General features: G+C 57.3%; 1 protein-coding gene across 1 annotated transcript in view; it reads left to right on the top strand.

The window, feature by feature from the left end:
* The window catches only part of DSCAML1 (DS cell adhesion molecule like 1), a 334,417-nt gene extending 317,636 nt beyond the window's left edge, over positions 1–16,781 (top strand). Inside the window, exons 20-33 of the mRNA XM_004452913.5 lie at positions 1,543–1,682; positions 4,382–4,535; positions 6,530–6,647; positions 6,906–7,069; positions 7,379–7,477; positions 8,123–8,311; positions 8,731–9,018; positions 10,402–10,557; positions 12,186–12,216; positions 12,376–12,494; positions 12,744–12,896; positions 13,522–13,716; positions 14,662–14,973; positions 16,214–16,781. Coding sequence (XP_004452970.2) covers positions 1,543–1,682; positions 4,382–4,535; positions 6,530–6,647; positions 6,906–7,069; positions 7,379–7,477; positions 8,123–8,311; positions 8,731–9,018; positions 10,402–10,557; positions 12,186–12,216; positions 12,376–12,494; positions 12,744–12,896; positions 13,522–13,716; positions 14,662–14,973; positions 16,214–16,689 — 2,594 coding nt within the window. The 3' untranslated portion in view covers positions 16,690–16,781. The remainder of the gene's footprint in view (positions 1–1,542; positions 1,683–4,381; positions 4,536–6,529; positions 6,648–6,905; positions 7,070–7,378; positions 7,478–8,122; positions 8,312–8,730; positions 9,019–10,401; positions 10,558–12,185; positions 12,217–12,375; positions 12,495–12,743; positions 12,897–13,521; positions 13,717–14,661; positions 14,974–16,213) is intronic.
* The last annotated feature ends 684 nt before the right edge of the window (positions 16,782–17,465 follow it).

The raw sequence follows: 17,465 nt of genomic DNA, 5'->3' as shown, positions 1-17,465 counted from the left end.
AATAAATAAATAGCTAGAAAAAGGTAAAATTGTCTAAGAAAAACCTGGCATTTTAATATCAGACGAGTATACTTCAAGACAAAAGAAACACTATTAGAGAAAAAGGACACTGTAATGATAAAAAGAGTCAATCTTCTAAACAATATAACAATTCTAAATTTGTAGGCACCAAATAACCTCAAAATACATAAAAACAAAAACCAACAGAATTACCAGGAGGAATAAACAAATGCACGATTGGAGTGGGAAATTTTCACATACCTCTCTCAATAACGGATGGAATGAACCGGCAAAAAAATCTTCTAAAAGTCTGCAAGGATAGAGAAGACTTGAACAGTCCCGTTAGCATACCTGTCTCAGGGGCACCGTTGGAATCCCGGGCCCCTGACTGCAGCGGCATCTATCCGAGGGGGAGCGGCAGGACTGCGGCGGTGAGGGAGGTGGAGTCAGGATGCCTTCCAGCCTCTGGGCTCAGGCCCCTGGAGGGATGACAACTCTGGCATCTATTTATTTTATTTTATTTAGCCCACCATTATTGACCACCCACTAGATACAAAACAGGGAGAAGGTGCTAGAAGTTGAGAGGTGGGAGAGGGAATGCAAAAGTAATCATGGTTGTAATCTGCTGAGTGTCTTTGACACGTTGGGCACTGTGCAGGTGCTTTAGTTTAATGAGCGTGAATTCCCACAACAGCGCTTTAATGTGTTTATTAGTATCTCCGTTGTGTAGATGGGGAAATGGACTCAGAGAGGTAAAATAAATTGAATAGGCTACCACCACTGACCCCAAAGGAGCATAAAATCTCCCAGGAGGGAAGATGAGTGCACACCAGAGCAAGGGAGCGATGACGATGGGGAGCGGGGGCTGAGAGCAGGGGCTTCCGTTTCCCCCGGCAAGCCGTGGGGGTCCCAGCAAGGCCGGGCAGCCCAGCAGAGGGGCTGGGGGTGGGCGCAGAGGCCCTACGTGTTGGGATCCGCAGAGGCCAGCTTTCCCAGTCAGTGCTAAGGAGACTGCCTCTGAACCCAGGGCCCCGCCAGCACCCTGAGGACGCGGCCCGGGCACAGGCCACGGAACGTGGTCAGCAGCCCCTGACCTTCGGGAAGAGACCACTCTGTGGTCCCTGGGTTTGTGGTGTCCAGCCTCAAGACGCTCACAGACCAGAAAGAGGAGTCAAGCGTCCACTGTGTGTGACCTAAACCCACGCTTACCGTTAGCAAGGGGAGCAGGCAGAGCTGCAGGGGGGCGGGTGAATTCCTCCCGGCTCTGTCTCCCTCTCATCGGTCCTAAGTCCTTCGTTCTGGCCAAACAGTTCCAAAGCTGCCATGCCCAGTGCCTCTACCTCAGAGTCTTTGTCACAAGCCCCAGATGACCACCTTTCTCCCCCTAACTGTTTGCTATGCTGGAACCTCCCCCCTTTAAGCCACGGCTCAAGGACACCTCCTCCAGGCTGCTCGGCCTCAGTCTCCCCCACTGTCATGGTTTCCCTAAGGCTATGCTCCTCCTTTCTCTAAACTGACTGACCCAGCCTTCTCGCTGCTCAGTTCCAGGTCCCCCAGCTGGCATCAAAGCTGTCCCCTCGTCAGCCAGCAGTGTGGTCGTGTCTTGGCTGCCCCCAACCAAGCCCAATGGTGTGATCCGCAAGTATACCATCTTCTGCTCCAGCCCCGGGTCTGGCCAGCCGGTGAGTGGGGCCCAGAGCCCAGCAACGCGGGGGACAGGAGAACGGCACCCTGCAGATCCGCCGGCTTACAGGCCGCGCTCTGGGGCTGCTTGGGTCTGTGCAATATCTGCCCAAACCCTGGGAGCAGGCCCCGGGGGTGGAAAAGGCAGCCCCAGGCTGGGCGCGGTGCAGGGGGGCAGCCCCTGCCCCCCCGAGCGCTCAGAGGCTGAAGGGGCCCCAGGAAGAGGGCTGAGAATGGGGTGGATGTATTGGGGAACCCATATCCCATAATAAGCATCGTCCCCTCTGCCTCTTTCACAACCTCCAGTCATTCAACCACTGAGTGCCTGCCCCAGAGCAGGCTCTCCTAGCCCCTGGAGCAGGGTCCCTTTCTAGAGGAATTCCTGGGTCACAACGGGTTTGTGAATATTCTTAAGATTCTGCATACACATTTACAAATTGCCCTTCAGAGTTTGTATCAATGTTTGCTTCCAAAAAGCATTGTATCCATACCCCTTCTCTGCACCTACACTAATCCCAGGTTGGTTGGTTTTTCACACTTGCCGATTGCATTTTTTTTTAAATGAAGTCTCATTTTAAGTTACATTTCTATGATGACTAGTTAGGTTGATTCTTTTTTCATATATTTATTGGCTGTTTTTATTTCTTTTTTGGATAACTGTCAGTTGTCCTTTGTCCATTTTTCTGTTTGGGTTGTTCATGTTTTTCTTATTGAATTTTAAGTATTGTTTTATATTAAGGACAATGGCCATTTTCTAGCATAGAGGTTGCAAGTATTTTTTGCCAATTCATTGATTGCCTTTTGATTCTGTTTTTCATGTACAATGGATTTTTTATATAAAATTTAAACGTATTTCCTTTTATGATTTTTGCCTTTATTTTTATGATTAGAAAGACTTAAATATTTACCTATAGGTACTTCTGTCCTGGTTTTCCCTTTTTTTTCTTAGTTTAACCTTTGATCCACTTGGGCTTCATTTGGGCGTGTAAGTCATATGCTTGGGTGTCAGGGGCGCCATGGAGGGCCCAAGGTAAAGGAAGGCAGCTGGGATCTGGGTAAGATGCTAATGCCTTCGAGGGGAAGCCAGACTTTTCCTGCCCCTGTGCGGGCACAGTTGTGCAGTCTTCTTCTGCCCAGTCACAAATGAAGACACATGCACAACACCTCCAACCTCAGAGAAGAACCCTTCACAGTTTACAACAGCCTTTCACCCCCTTTGCCTCGTGTGTGCCTCACAGTAACCACACAGGGTAGGCAGAACCACATTGCTTTCTTTGCTGGCTGGAGAGGAAACTGAGGCCCCAGGAGCCAGAGGAGACACTGTGGGTCGTTTACCTGCCTAGTAAAAAGGGGAGGCAGGTGCAGAAGCCACTGCACCACACTACCCCCTGCACAGGTACCGACCACAGGTACATACACGGGTCCCCAGAGTGCTGCAGCCGGAAAGGGCTTCCCGCTACCTTCGGTGGCTCCGCACCCACCCCCAGCAGGGACCCCCGGCTTCAGGGCCAGCGCCCCACAAAGCAGGCAGGAGGAAGCGTGGGCCAGGAAGCAGAGCACTGTGCGGCAGGGATGCCTCTGCCAGGCCCCTGGCACTGCCCAGCATTTGCCCTGCGGCCAAAGAGGACGTTTTCTCCTGGTTGGGGGCAGGGAGTGTGTCCCCTGTGACCCCCCTCGTGCCGGGAGGTCTGCTCCTCAGCACGCGCATCTGCGTGTCTGTGGCCGTGTGCGCGCTGGCATGTGACCGAGCGTGTGCAAGAGCCCACTGATTGCAGAGATAGCTAATTATTAGTTCCCTCTCGCCTCGGGGGCCCCCATCTGTTCCGGGGGCTGCTCCCCCCTTCCCCAGACTTCCGCCCTGATTTCAAAGAGGCCCTGGAGCCATCCTCCTCTCCCTTCCCGGCAGCTGACCAAAAAATAAAATAAAATGAAAGTCAGCCCCATCCCGCCGGTGCCAGGAAAGAGGCTGACAGGAGGTCTGCAAACTAGCGCTTATCAAAAGCTCCTGCTCAAATTCATTTCAATATCTGAGCCTCTGGTTTCCAAGGCAACCTAATCTTTTCATCAAAGCAACTGGTAAAACCACTGGGATCCGATATTGTTTTGTTGGCAACTTGTCAAAACTGTCATTTGGTTAAAAAAAAAATTTATAGATGTCTGTAACCTACAAATATATGTGGTGATCTAGCCACTAATAATCATTAATAAAGTGTGGCCCGGCAGAGCTGTCACAGTTCCCTCTCCCGCCCCTTCCTCCCTGGACAGTAGGGGCTCGCTGCCCACAAAGGAAGGAGTGTAATTAGATGGCAAGGCTGGGAAGCGTGTCTACACCACAGGGAGGCAAAGGCAGTGATCTAGCTTCCCGGAGACCCCCTCTTCTCTCAGGGTTTCCCTAGGACCCTCCCTCCCCCATCAGCTCTTCTCCCGACTCCCCCAGCCTCACCCAAACGCTTCCATCTCCTAGCCTGGAGCCGAGCTTGGAGGCTGGATGGGTCCAGAAGGTAAACTGAGGCTGGCCTAGCAACACCCCAGAGCATGTCCTTCAACTCCCAGGGCCTGAGCTCGGCACAAAGTCTGTCCTCGGCCGGTCCCACCCCTGAATGGGCCCCGGGGGCCTGCGGGCAGCCAGGGAGGCCTTGGGGTGCTGAGGGCGGCGGGCAGGGCTCTGCTGCTCAGGGCCCCTGCCTTCGCCCCGCAGGCGCCCAGCGAGTACGAGACGAGTCCCGAGCAGCTCTTCTACCGCATCGCCCACCTGACCCGCGGGCAGCAGTACCTGCTGTGGGTGGCCGCCGTCACCTCCGCCGGCCGGGGCAACAGCAGCGAGAAGGTCACCATAGAGCCGGCCGGCAAGGGTGAGGAGCCCGGGCAGGGCACAGTGGGGGGGACGCCGTGAGCACCTCCAGACGCCCTCCCAGAATTCTGGTTCAGCCCAAGCAGGGGACCCCTCTCCCCTCCCTATCCACGGCCACTGGCCTTCTGCCAGCTTCCCCCAAAACGGATCTCTGCTGCCCCCTGAGTCCAGGAAACCTCCCCCCACCCAGAGGAGAAGGGCACTGGCACACCCTCGTGCTCCCACTGCAAACCACAGCCCGGTCGAGAGTGGGGGGGGGCACCCCCAGCCGAGCCTTGGTCCCAGGCGGGGCCTGCGGCAGGCTGCTGCTTCTACAGGCAAGAGGTGATGGCGCTGCTTTCTGACCCATTCAACGTGCTGACGTCCACAGAGCGCCCCCCAGGAAACAGGCTCCGTGCCAGGCGCTGGGCGCAGCGGGGGAGGAACCCACTTTCGGAGTCTGAAAGCGGCCCACCGAGTCCTTGGCCCGGGCACCGGTGTGGTGGGGGGGTGCTCCCCCACTTTAGATGCGTCTCCTCCCGCCTCCTGGCAGGTGCCCGGCACCCCCAGGGCTGCCCTTGCTCTCGAGCCCGGGGTCTCGTCACATCTCAGTCTACCGTCACCCCCCAACCCCACCTGCTCCTACTGCTGACCTCCGAGTAGCCTGCGGCCCAGCCGCCCCTCTCATGCTCCAGAGCGTTCAGCTGCTTCCCGGGCACCCACCTCGGGTGCTGACATGCGCTTCGGGCCCCACCTGTGACAAAGCCCTCCCACCTCGCCGGGTAGGCCTCGTCCGAGTTAGACGCCACCACCCACTCGATTGGCCCAGCCAGAATCCTGTGTGTCAGCCTCAACTTCCCCAAACAGCCAGGCCTGTTACTTCTTCCCTGAGCCCCCGGTCGCCCCCCTGCCAGGCAGGGCCCCCAGCTGATCCGTGGCCACCGGCCCGGGGCTCCAGGCTCCCCTCCGCCAAACCATGCCCCGCACCACCCAGTGGTTTACCTAAAGCTGACCCTTGGTCCCCTTACTACTTATTTAAAAGCCTCCACTGGCTCCTCATGACTCAGGAGGAGTCCCATCTCCTTGCCACGCCAGGGATTCTCTGGGCCACCCGCGACCTCGCTCTTTTTTTTTTTTTCTTTAAGATTTATTTATTTATTTAATTCCCCCCTCTCCCCCGGTTGTCTGTTCTCTATTTGCTGAGTCTTGTTTCTTTGTCCACTTTCGGCACGGGAGGTGTGGGCGGCGCCATTCCTGGGCAGGCTGCACTCTCCTTCGCGCTGGGCGGCTCTCCTTATGGGTGCACTCCTTGCGTGTGGGGCTCCCCTACGCGGGGGACACCCCTGCGTGGCAGGGTACTCCTTGCGTGCATCAGCGCTGCGCATGGGCCAGCTCCACACGGGTCAAGGAGGCCCGGGCTTTGAACCGCGGACCTCCCATGTGGCAGACGGACGCCCTAACCACTGGGCCAAGTCCGTTTCCCCCGACCTCGCTCTTGAGCTCTGTTACCCCACAGCACTTGCTGACCTGCACGCCTGCCGCGTCATTTCCGGGCCCCAGGCCGCCGCTGCCTGCTGCTGCTCCTGACATGCCTCGCCCTCTCCGCTTAGCGAATTCCACCGAGGCCTTCAGAACGCTTCCCTGCCCATCACCCCCAGCACCCGCTTTCCAGGCAGAGTTCACCCCTGCTTCGTGCTCCCGTGGTTACTTGTACCGACCTCTGCCGTAGAATATTCCACCCTGTAATGATTTTGTTAAAACATCTCCCACTTGCACCATGAGCAGTTTGCAGACGGAAAACACCCTCTTCCTTTCTGACTCCTCGGAGCCCCGTGTGGTGTCTGGCCCATGATAGGTGCTGATCCCAGCTGAAATTCCCTGACACCCACCCCCCCAGCCCAGGCCAGGTCAGAGAGGGATGGGAGGACTTGAAACGTAATTTTGGGGAGCTCTGAGAAAGGGGAGCCTGGGCACATCAAGGAGAAGTGGGGTGGCCCTCATCCTCTCTTCCCATAGCCCCAGCAAAGATCATCTCATTTGGGGGCACCGTGACGACACCCTGGATGAAGGACGTCCGACTTCCCTGCAACTCCGTGGGAGATCCAGCCCCGGCTATAAAGTGGACCAAGGACAGGTGTGTGGTGGGACCCTCCCCCTCCCGGCCAGCAGTTCTTACCTCCCGAACTTCCATCTTTGGGGACACTGAGGGTCTCCCCTGTCTGGGTGGTTGAAGAGGCCAAGGTTACCAGATGCACCCAGGCCGTGCTGGCCAAACCCCCAGAATCCGGGATCCCCTAGCAAGCCTCCTGCTCTCAGTCTGTCTCCCCGCAGACCTGGGGGAGGGCCGCGGGGTGTGGGCAGGCTTGCGGTGACCGCGCCCCTGCCCCCGCAGCGAAGACTCGGCCATCCCCGTGTCCCTGGACGGGCACCGGCTCATCCACGCCAACGGCACGCTGCTGCTGCGCGCCGTGAAGGCCGAGGACTCGGGCTACTACACCTGCACGGCCACCAACACCGGTGGCTTTGACACCATCATTGTCAACCTCCTGGTGCAAGGTGCGGCCTGGGGAGCGGGCAGGGCCTGGGCGGGGACAGGGATGGAGCCGGGGCAGAGTGCCGCCGCGGGAGGGAGGGTCCTTGAACAGAAGAAGCAGAGAAGCCCGGGCGAGGCAGAGCCCAGTGGACCGAGGGGGCGGGGGCAGCATGGAAGGGGGAGGCAGGAGAGGGAGGACAGCCAGGGCCTTACCCACACAGGCAAGCATGGGAGGGGGCCGGCAGGTGGGGGGGGCAGGTGGCAGTGCCCCCGCTCCCGCTCGGCATCCCGCTTAACCCTTTGTGGCGGGGGCCGTGGCTTTCCCCTGACAGTGCCCCCGGACCAGCCCCGCCTCACTGTCTCCAAAACCTCAGCTTCGTCCATTACCCTGACCTGGATTCCGGGTGACAACGGGGGCAGCTCCATCCGTGGTAAGGAGGGGTCTGGAGGAGGAGGGGAAGTTGGGGGGGGCGGTAATTGGGGCCCCCTCAGCACCCAGGAAGCAATCCTGGAGGTGAGACCCAGACCACAAGGAAGGTACTCCAGGGCCTGGGAGAGCACACCAGCCTAGGGACCACCCACGCCACCCCTGGTCACGAGCGAGCGATGTGAACCTGATTGAGTCTGTTTTCCTCTCTGGGCCTCGGTTTCCAAATCTGTAAAAATAGACCAGTGTACTAGTTCAGTGCTTCTCAAACTTGAACATGCATCCGAATCACCAGGGGATCTTGCGTAAATGCAGATTTTGATTCATAAGTGTGGATTGGGAGCCAGAATTTAAGCTCCCGGGTGATACTGGATGCTGCTGCTTAGGGGACCACAGGGGGCCCGAATGGGGTCCCATATATGCCCCACAGCTCTGGCTTGCCATTCCAGCCCTATCTGGCCTGCTGAACCCCAACACTAAAGCAAAAGAGAGAGAGCTGTGTATTTAGCCTGCATAAGGCTGCAGAATGGCCACAGGCCCCCCTGCCCCCTGCCTGGGGCCTGGCCCCGTGGTGCCCATTGGCGAATCCCAGGCCGGGCTGCCGCTGCCCCTGCCCTGCCCCACGGGACCCTCGCCGCCCCCCGGGCAGGCTTCGTGCTGCAGTACTCGGTGGACAACAGTGAGGAGTGGAAGGATGTCTTCATCAGCTCCAGCGAGCGCTCCTTCAAGCTGGACAGCCTCAAGTGCGGCACGTGGTACAAGGTGAAGCTGGCCGCCAAGAACAGCGTGGGCTCCGGGCGCATCAGCGAGATCATCGAGGCCAAGACCCACGGGCGGGGTGAGGCCCGGGTGGGGCGGGGGGTGGTGATGGAGAGAGGGGCCCGGGAAGGAGGTGGGTGGGGGCGGAGGAGCCCGAGACGAGGCTGGGATAGGGGAGGAGGGAAACAGGAAGCAGGGAGACCAAAGGCAAGAGGCAACCTCCTCCCCATCCTGTTGCATCTCCAAACATTCCTGGATACGCTGGAAAATGCCAGTCCCACATCCCTGCCTTCCCCTGCTCCTTCTTCCCCCACCTCTCTTCTTCCTTGGCTGTAGCCTTCTCTCCAGGCCCTTCCTCCTCTCCCCTCTTCTCCTCTGTTCCCTGGGGCATTCCCCCCACCCATCTGTGCTGACCCTCTGTGTGCCACCTGCCCCAGGGAAAACGTCCCCAGCCCTCCCGGGCTCTAACCGCGCTCTCCCTCTGCCGCCCACCCCCAGAGCCCTCCTTCAGCAGAGACCAGCACCTCTTCACCCACATCAACTCCACGCATGCCCGGCTGAACCTGCAGGGCTGGAACAATGGGGGCTGCCCCATCACAGCCATCGTCCTGGAGTACCGGCCCAAGGGCACCCGGACCTGGCAGGGTCTCCGGGCCAACAGCTCCGGAGAGGTGTTTCTAACGGAGCTGCGGGAGGCCACCTGGTACGAGCTGCGCATGCGAGCCTGCAACAGCGCTGGCTGCGGCAACGAGACTGCCCAGTTCGCCACCCTGGACTACGATGGCAGTGAGTCCCAACCGGGAGGGAGGCTGCCCCCTGCCAAGAGGCTGCAGCAAGGCGGTACCCGGGAGGCAGGCAGAGTGGCAGACAGACAGACCAACCAACAAGTAGAAACATAGGCAGAAGACCATCAGGGAAAGAGGCGGGCAATCAAAGGAGCAGGCCAAGGAGTAGACGGGCGGAGCCGCAAGTTGGTCGGCTGACACTTGAGTGGGCAGCTGCCTTCATGGCCAGCACAGACAGACAGACACATGGGTCAGTAGCACTAATGAGGGAGAGTCTTTGGAGAGCTGATCCTTGATCTCCCTTGCTTCAGAGAGGTGGAGAGGGAGGTCGAGATGGACCCTCTGCTTCTAGGGCATATTAGCCAGGATAAGCTAGGCTATGCTGAAATAACAGACAAACCCTAAATGCTTGGTGGCTTAACCCAAGGAAGATTTGGTTTTTGCACTCATGAAGTCCTATGAGAGTGGGCTGGCCCACCATCTTTCAGCTCTACCTTCGTGAACATATCACCTCCAAGTTCACCAAAACGAGAGCTAGAGCAACAAGGCCTGGCAGCTCTTAACTGCCTTGGCTAAGAAGTGACTCTCGTCACTTGAATTCACAGACCTGGTCACCTGGCCCTAACCTAGCTGCAAGGAAGTCTGGGAAATGTAGAGGAACACATAGATATTTGGTGAGCACTAACTGGTGTCTGCCACATAGGGACATCTCACACACACATACAGTAAAGGCACATAGAGGGCTACAAAATCCACAGGAGCCCATTGTCACAAGCTAAACTAAGTCTACCTTCCTGTTAAGGAAACAGGATAAAAGAAGTATGAGAAGGAGATGAGTGCAAACAAGGAAACCTCCTTAAGGCAAAGTCAGGTTCTGAAAGGGGAAGGGTCAGGGCTTGGCAGATGCCTGTGTCCGCAGGAGAACATATCACTGCCTCCTGGAAGGCACCCGAGGTGGGAAGATCTTGCCTCTGAGGGTTTGGGCAGGGAGGGAATGCAGGGTTTTTGGTGGCATTTGTCCCCCTTGGGAACCGAACCCTGGATCCCACTCCCCTGGCCTCCCACTGTGGTTCTCACGCCCTCCCACCTGGATGTGGAATTCCAAGGCCCTCAGGCTGCCCCCGAGGAGTGAACACTGAACTCCAACAGGAAGGAAACTAACTCGGAGAGATTGCAGGATGATTCTCGGGTGTTTAATACCAAAATGCAGTGTGAAACTACCCAACTGTGGCTGTGGGGCCAGAATTTGGGGGAGCAGAGGGGAAGGGCAGGCTCCGCACCAGCAGGTGGAGGGGAGGGGGAGAGCAAGGTCTGCCGCGGCCATGGCCCTCTGCGTGGCACCGGCGCAGGCGGGTCATCGGCTTCCGGTCCTCGCCCCACCCAGGCACCATCCCGCCCATCAAGTCCGCGCAAGGCGAGGGGGACGACGTAAAGAAGCTGTTCACTATCGGCTGCCCCGTCATCCTGGCCACACTGGGGGTGGCACTGCTCTTCGTCATACGCAAGAAGAGGAAGGAGAAGCGGCTGAAGCGGCTCCGAGGTAGAGGGGTTTCCCGTGGGCCTCTAAGGATGGGGGGCTGACCCTCAGCCGCAGTCCCAGGGCTCACGCCGTCACCTGGAAGCCAGAGAGCAGCTGAGGAGCTGTGTCCCTGGTGTCCTCCTTAGCTGTTTGTTCCCTGCTTCCTCCTCTACACCCTCAGCACTTTGTGCCTGCCCCAACCAGGGCTGGCATTAGAGGTGCACACCAGTACAGCCATTTTGGTTGTTAAAATATTTAAACACTTCGATGTTGCTTGGTAAATAGATATTTCTCCCTTCCACCCCAGATGCTTCGTTCTCTCACCCAGGGTCCCTGGGGTGTTGGATTCAGCCGCTAAAGACTAGACCCAGCACGTGGCCTCCAGGCCCCTGCTCAGTCTGATTGAGTGGTGCCTGTGCCACGTCAGGTGTTACCTATTTTGAATATCATCCCCTGCCCCAACACCTGTTACCAGAGTCTGGCGTGAATGGGTCTGATTTCTTCCGTTTCCCCATGGGCTAGTACCTTGGCTGGCACTCACTAGTTGAGTAAGTGCTCATGCACTCATGTGGAAAACATTGATTAAGAATCTGCTGCATCTTAGATACAGCCAGACATTAGGGACATAGAGATGAATGAAGAACGGATGGTCCTTGTCCTTGTAGAGTTCATAGTCGAATGTGAGAGGCCAAAGGCACAAGAATAACACAGAGAGGGAATGGTTAATGCTGTCTTGGTGTTCAAGATTTGGGTGGGTGTCTAAGATTTAGAGAGTTGAATAGATGGTTGGTTGGTTGGTTGAATGGATGATTGGACAGACAGATGATTGAATAAGTGGATGAGTATTTGGATGGTTGGACTGGATGGAAAGATGTATAGAAGGAAGGATGTTTAGATTGTTGAATGGAAGGTCAGATGCAGATGGAAGGTCAGATGAATGGTCGGATGGATGGGTGGATGGGTGGGTGGGTGGACAGGTGAGTGGATGCTTGGATGGCTGAATGGATACATGCAGCTCTCAGCGTTCGCTCTGACAGATCATTCTGAGTTACCAGGTCTTGAATGGATTAACCAGGCCTTTTGCGTCTTCTCAATTCCTATCCTGTGGGTCCTTGGCCTATTCAAGGTCCCTCTGACACAAAGCAGGAAACCCCAGATCCATCCCTGGATGTCGTGGGGACAGATGCCCTGGAGGTGGAAGTGACGCCTCCTGGGTGACGTGAGAGGTTAGCCACTGGGGCTGCCTATGACCATTCCTTCCTCACCCTCCTCTTACCTGTCCCCAACGGGTAACTGAGGATGGGCCCTCACTGATGCCCGCTCCTAGCCTGTCTAGCGTCTTGCTTAATTAAAGTCAATTGAAGATGCAGTCAGAGCTTTACTGCGCCCTCTCTTTTGGGAAGGGCCTCCCAATTAGACAAAAATGTGAGGAAGGAAAAATAGATCCAAGTCAACACGTGAACTGGGAGCAGTGAGCCCTTGCCACACTCGGGGCTCTTCCGGAGGTCTTCACAGCTCTCCCTCTGCTCACAGGAGACTAGCCCTGGCCCCATTTTAAGAATCCACCCATCTTGGGCCCCCTGCCTCTTCCAGTTTTCCTCTGCCCAACTCCATTCTCACCCAGCCCCTCTCTCTCTACTGTTTTGCAGATGCAAAGAGTTTGGCAGAAATGTTGATAAGGTGGGTGTCACATAGCTGCTGCTTCCCTCCTCCCCTCCCACTTCTTCCTGTAGGGGACACAACAGCCTCCCTCTGTAGTCCCAGCACTGTCCTGCAAAGTCCCCTTGTCCAATCCTTTATGGCTGCTGAGCCACCCACCTCCAGCCCTTCTCTCTGCAGCAAGAACAACAGAAGTTTTGATACCCCCGTGAAGGGACCACCCCAGGGCCCGCGGCTACACATTGACATCCCCAGGGTCCAGCTGCTCATCGAGGACAAAGAGGGCATCAAGCAGCTGGGTGAGTGACGAGTGCCAAGAGCTCCCTGCCCTGCCCTGGGTGTTCTCTCCAGGCCAGGACTCTAGCAGCAGCCCCATCAACAATGCAACAACCGCAGCCTCTCTCAAGGGCTGTTTCCCCGCTTTGTCCAATGAGGATCATTGTCCTGGTCTTTGCTGGGTCTCAATGTTGGGCAAAGACAGAGGAATCTGAGAAGTAAAGATAATGCCCCAAGGGAAGGGCTCCTGCTGATTGTCCTTCTTCCCCCAGGAGATGACAAGGCCACCATCCCCGTGGCAGATGCTGAGTTCAGCCAAGCTGTCAACCCACAGAGCTTCTGCACCGGTGTCTCCTTGCACCACCCAGCCCTCATCCAGAGCTCAGGACCCCTCATTGACATGTCTGACATCAGGCCAGGCACAAGTATGCATTCTCTCTGGGCAGGGGGGGGACAGCTGTCCTCCCACACAAGGTATCTTGGGCACAGCATGGGGCAGAGGTGATAGAAAGAAAGCGGGGAGAATAGCATGGAGATAATGCGAAGAGCACTGGAGTTGGAACCGAAAGGTCCTGATTGCAGACCTAATCCACTGACCTCCTGGCTGGGCCTTTGGTTATGTTGCCAACCTTTCCTCTCGGGGCCTTCGTTTCCTTTCCTGTACGTTCTGAGACATGAGAGATACCGAGCCCTTCTTGCTCTCCAAGGGTCTTCTGTCTCTAGCACTGTGACTCTGGACAAAAGGATAAAACCCAGCAAGGAATGTAGGGAATGAATGGATAGCCAGGAGCGAGCCCCACTCCTGCCCAGCTGAAGGGCGGTATGGCACGGGTGGGAAGACCTCCACCAATTAAGCAAGATCCTAGACCCAGCTGCCCTTCCCCAGGGCCAGCGGCGAGGGCAGGAACGGCAGCGTGGCATTGCCAAAGGAGCCCCTGGGGCTGCTTCTGCCTGCCCCCTCCCTCCCTGCTGCCCCGTCCGGTAAGTCCCAGCTGCCCAAGCCTGCGTGCCTCCGACGGCGGGCGCCAGCTCTGGCTTCCCTCTGCGCAGACCCCGTGTCCAGAAAGAACGTGAAGTCGGCCCACAGCACCCGGAACCGGTACTCAAGCCAGTGGACCCTGACCAAGTGCCAGGCCTCCACGCCCGCCCGCACCCTCACCTCCGACTGGCGCACCGTCGGCTCCCAGCATGGCGTGACCGTCACTGAGAGCGACAGCTACAGCGCCAGCCTCTCCCAGGACACAGGTGAGCCCAGGGCCCTGCCGCTGCCCGGCCCATCCTCCTCCTCGACCCTATCCGAGCCTTCCAGGCTTCCCAACGCCTACCCACACGCTCATGGGTCCAAGGCAGGGTCGTTTCAGTGGGTCTCCCTGTGCGGCTGTGACAAAAACACTTGCCCTTGCTGAGTTTTGGCATCCCAGCTTTGGTTGGTCAGGGACTTCGCTTTGCTTTCCCCAAAGATGTCAGAGAATCCTGGTGCACGTGGTGCTTATTTTCAAGAGTGAAAGATGTTCTACCCTTCGTTATCCAAATATCCCATCTCTGGCCCCGCAGCTACCCTCCCAGGGGGCGCGTGGAGTAAGAAACGACAATTAGCTTAGTTTTCACATAAAGGAAGAAAATATTAATTAATGTAACCTGGCAGCCTCCTGCCTTAGTCTCCCACTCCCAGGTTAAGCAAAAACAAAGGAAACCAGCTGCAGCCAGTCCTATAGGCAATAAAAAAGATTCCCAAGAAAGAGCTAAGTCGATACCAATTCAGCACTAAATTCCATTCCTTATTTGGCAAAGGGAGGCAGGTAAAAACTAAAATGGTTGAAATGTGATAGGGGAAGCGGTTAATCACAAACTTTTGGGTGGGAAAGTCAGATCTTCTCGGGTAGGTTGTAACCTCTAAAGTATCCAAATCTATGGAAAAAACAGAGAAAGGGCTTGCAGAGCTAGGCTTAGGGGTATAAATTGTGTCACTCTTCTTTGTTCGGGGCGCCAGCCACGTTTCCTGGTTGTGCGCCCCTTCTTGCAAGGTTGAGAATACATTTTTTCTTCTCCACCATCGGGTGAGCCTTATTTTCTTCCAGAAAAACATTTCTTTCTGACAGTAGGAGCTTCCGAGCCCGGGCGCCTGGAGCTCGGTCACGGCCCCCCATTACCCACTGCTGTCCCCTCTTCTCCCTGCCTTCCTCCCCCCAGACAAAGGCCGGAACAGCATGGTGTCCACGGAGAGCGCCTCGTCCACCTACGAGGAGCTGGCCCGCGCCTACGAGCACGCCAAGCTGGAGGAGCAGCTGCAGCACGCCAAGTTCGAGATCACCGAGTGCTTCATCTCCGACAGCTCCTCCGACCAGATGACCACGGGCACCAACGAGAACGCCGACAGCATGACGTCCAGGAGCACGCCGTCGGAGCCGGGCATCTGCCGCTTCACCGCCTCCCCGCCCAAGCCCCAGGACGCCGACCGGGGCAAGAGCGTGGCTGTGCCCATCCCTCACCGGGCCAGCAAGAGTGAGTGCTCAGACCCCCTCCCCGGCCGTAACCCCAGGCCCCCCAGCCCCCGACGCAAGCCCCAGCTGCTCCTCGGTCCCAGCCTGGCACAGTGGAGAAGTCTCTACTTTGCAAAGGAATGGCCGTTAGAAACCACACACCTGCCTGGCGCAGTGCAGGCGCCCATTAGGTTGTGGCCGCTCCCTTAATCTGAGGCTGTGCCCGGATGGGAAGAGGACCCCTTCTGGGCACAGGCCTGCCGCCCAATGGCCTCCCATCTCAATGCCCTTTGAACTTAATCCAGACCCCAAACTCGGCCTGCAGTGACCAGACCGCACGGTAGGCGGGGCCCCGGCTTGACTGGGCGCACCTGACCTCAGGGATCTGGCCGGTGCTTAGGCCCGAGGGGCTGCAGGGCAGCTCTAGGCCAACCAAGGGGAGGGGGGGGGGGGGCCGTGCTAGTGTCCGTGCTGGCTGGGGGCTCCTGGGCCATCTAGAGAAGAGCCTGGAGTGATGGGAAGGACAAGGACTTTGGAGACCAGCAGCCCTGAATGACACGCCCTTCTAGCTGTGTGACTTGGGGAAAATGACTAAACTTCCCTGAACCTCAGTTTCCTCATTTGCAAAATGCAGGTTGATATTACCCTATCCAAGAGGCTGCCGGGGAGATTAAATGAGATCATCTAAATTAAGAGCGTGGCCCAGTTATGGGACACAGAGCAGAAAGGGGGAGGCCTTAGAAGCAGGCTGTGCAGAAGCAGTTTAAGTCATTAGGAACATTCCACGTGGAAAAAAGGGACCAAGGGAGGGATGGTAAAGAAAAGCTTTCCAATAGGCAAGGCATTTACAGGTGGTGAGCTCTCCACCACCTGAGGTATTCAAACAGAGCCCAGGTGACCTGCCTGCAGTGATCGCTTAACAGGCACTGTCAATTTATTGAGCAACTACTATATGTGCCAGCCACAGTTATATTAAGAGTCTCGTGCTCTACCAGCTGAGCTAGCTGGCGGTTCAGCCGCTGTATAAGGAACTTGACTTATCTCCCTCGTTGCTCACCGTAACCCAGGAGGGAAAGCCAATGATCCCCATTTCACAGAACACGACACTAAGGCTCAGGGAGGTCGAGCAGCTGATCCTCTCCTCCTTTTCACCCACCCTGCAGAGGACTCCTCTGCACACCAGGGGGGCGACCGGGGTATGGGGTGGGCAGGCCGGTTCCCAGGGGCTCTGCGTCTAACGGCCTCTGCCTCTGTGATTCCAGGCGACTACTGCAACCTGCCGCTGTACGCCAAGTCAGACGCCTTCTTCCGCAAGGCCGAGGGGCGCGAGCCCTGCCCGGTGGTCCCGCCCCGCGAGGCCTCCATCCGCAACCTGGCGCGCACCTACCACGCCCAGGCCCGCCACCTGACCCTGGACCCCGCCAGCAAGCCCCCGGGCCTCCCGCACCCGGGCGCCCCGGCCGCCGCCTCCACGGCCACCTTACCTCAGAGGACTCTGGCCATGCCGGCCCCCCCGGCCGCCACGGCCCCCCCGGCCCCCGGGCCCGCCCCCGCCGAGCCCCCGGCCGCCCCCAGCGCCGCGCCCCCGGCCCCCAGCACCGAGCCTCCGCGGGCCGGGGGTCCGCACACCAAAATGGGGGGCTCCAGGGACTCGCTGCTGGAGATGAGCACGTCGGGGGTGGGGCGGTCTCAGAAGCAGGGGGCGGGGGCCTACTCCAAGTCCTACACACTGGTGTAGCGTGCGGGGAGCACCCCCGCCCGGACCTGGCTGCACCTCCAGCCCCCCCCCCCAACACCCACCTGGCGGTTTACCTGCATTATTTATATTCCACTGACAAACAAAAGCAAACCAACCACGAAAAGACAATCCCCCCAGGTCATGAACGCGTGTACATAGAACTCTTTTGTACAAATGAAACTATTTTCTTCTTCTCCAGGAACCCAGGGCACAAAGAATTTGACAGTTCAAGTCGAACCCCCCACCCCCCAAAACATGGGCGGAGCTATAGATATATATATAGAGGGGGAGGGCACCGCCACACGCTATATATCTATTTCTCTCGCCTGATTTTGAGAAAGAGGCACAAAGACTCAGCAATTGTTCCCTCCCCCACCCCGTGGCCCCCCCCCTCCATCTCGGTGGTTTTGACAAAGACCAAAAGCCCCAACTCAGAGACACTGCATGCGATTTTACTGTTCCAAGAAAACCAGGAGTTGCTTCAATTTGCAAATGCTTATGTGTTAATACCTTTTTCTATGAAAAAACACCCAGCGCCGTGTGCAATAAAGGTTATGTTTCTAGGTGGTGGCTTTTTTCCCATCTGGCGAGGGCCAGTGGGGAGGGCACAGAGCCCCTGTGCCAGCTCATCTGTCCCTGGTGGAGAGATGGCATGAAGGAGTCTGGGCTTGGGCCGGGTGCATTAAGCTTTATAAAAGACTTTCACAGGGAAGTGGATTTGGCTCAATGGATAGAGCGTCCGCCTACCACATGGGAGGTCCAGGGTTCAAACCCAG

The sequence above is a fragment of the Dasypus novemcinctus genome, chromosome 27, assembly GCF_030445035.2.
Source record: "Dasypus novemcinctus isolate mDasNov1 chromosome 27, mDasNov1.1.hap2, whole genome shotgun sequence".
In the NCBI taxonomy this organism is placed as follows: Eukaryota; Metazoa; Chordata; class Mammalia; order Cingulata; family Dasypodidae; genus Dasypus; species Dasypus novemcinctus.
This window is presented reverse-complemented; position numbering and strand designations above follow the sequence as displayed.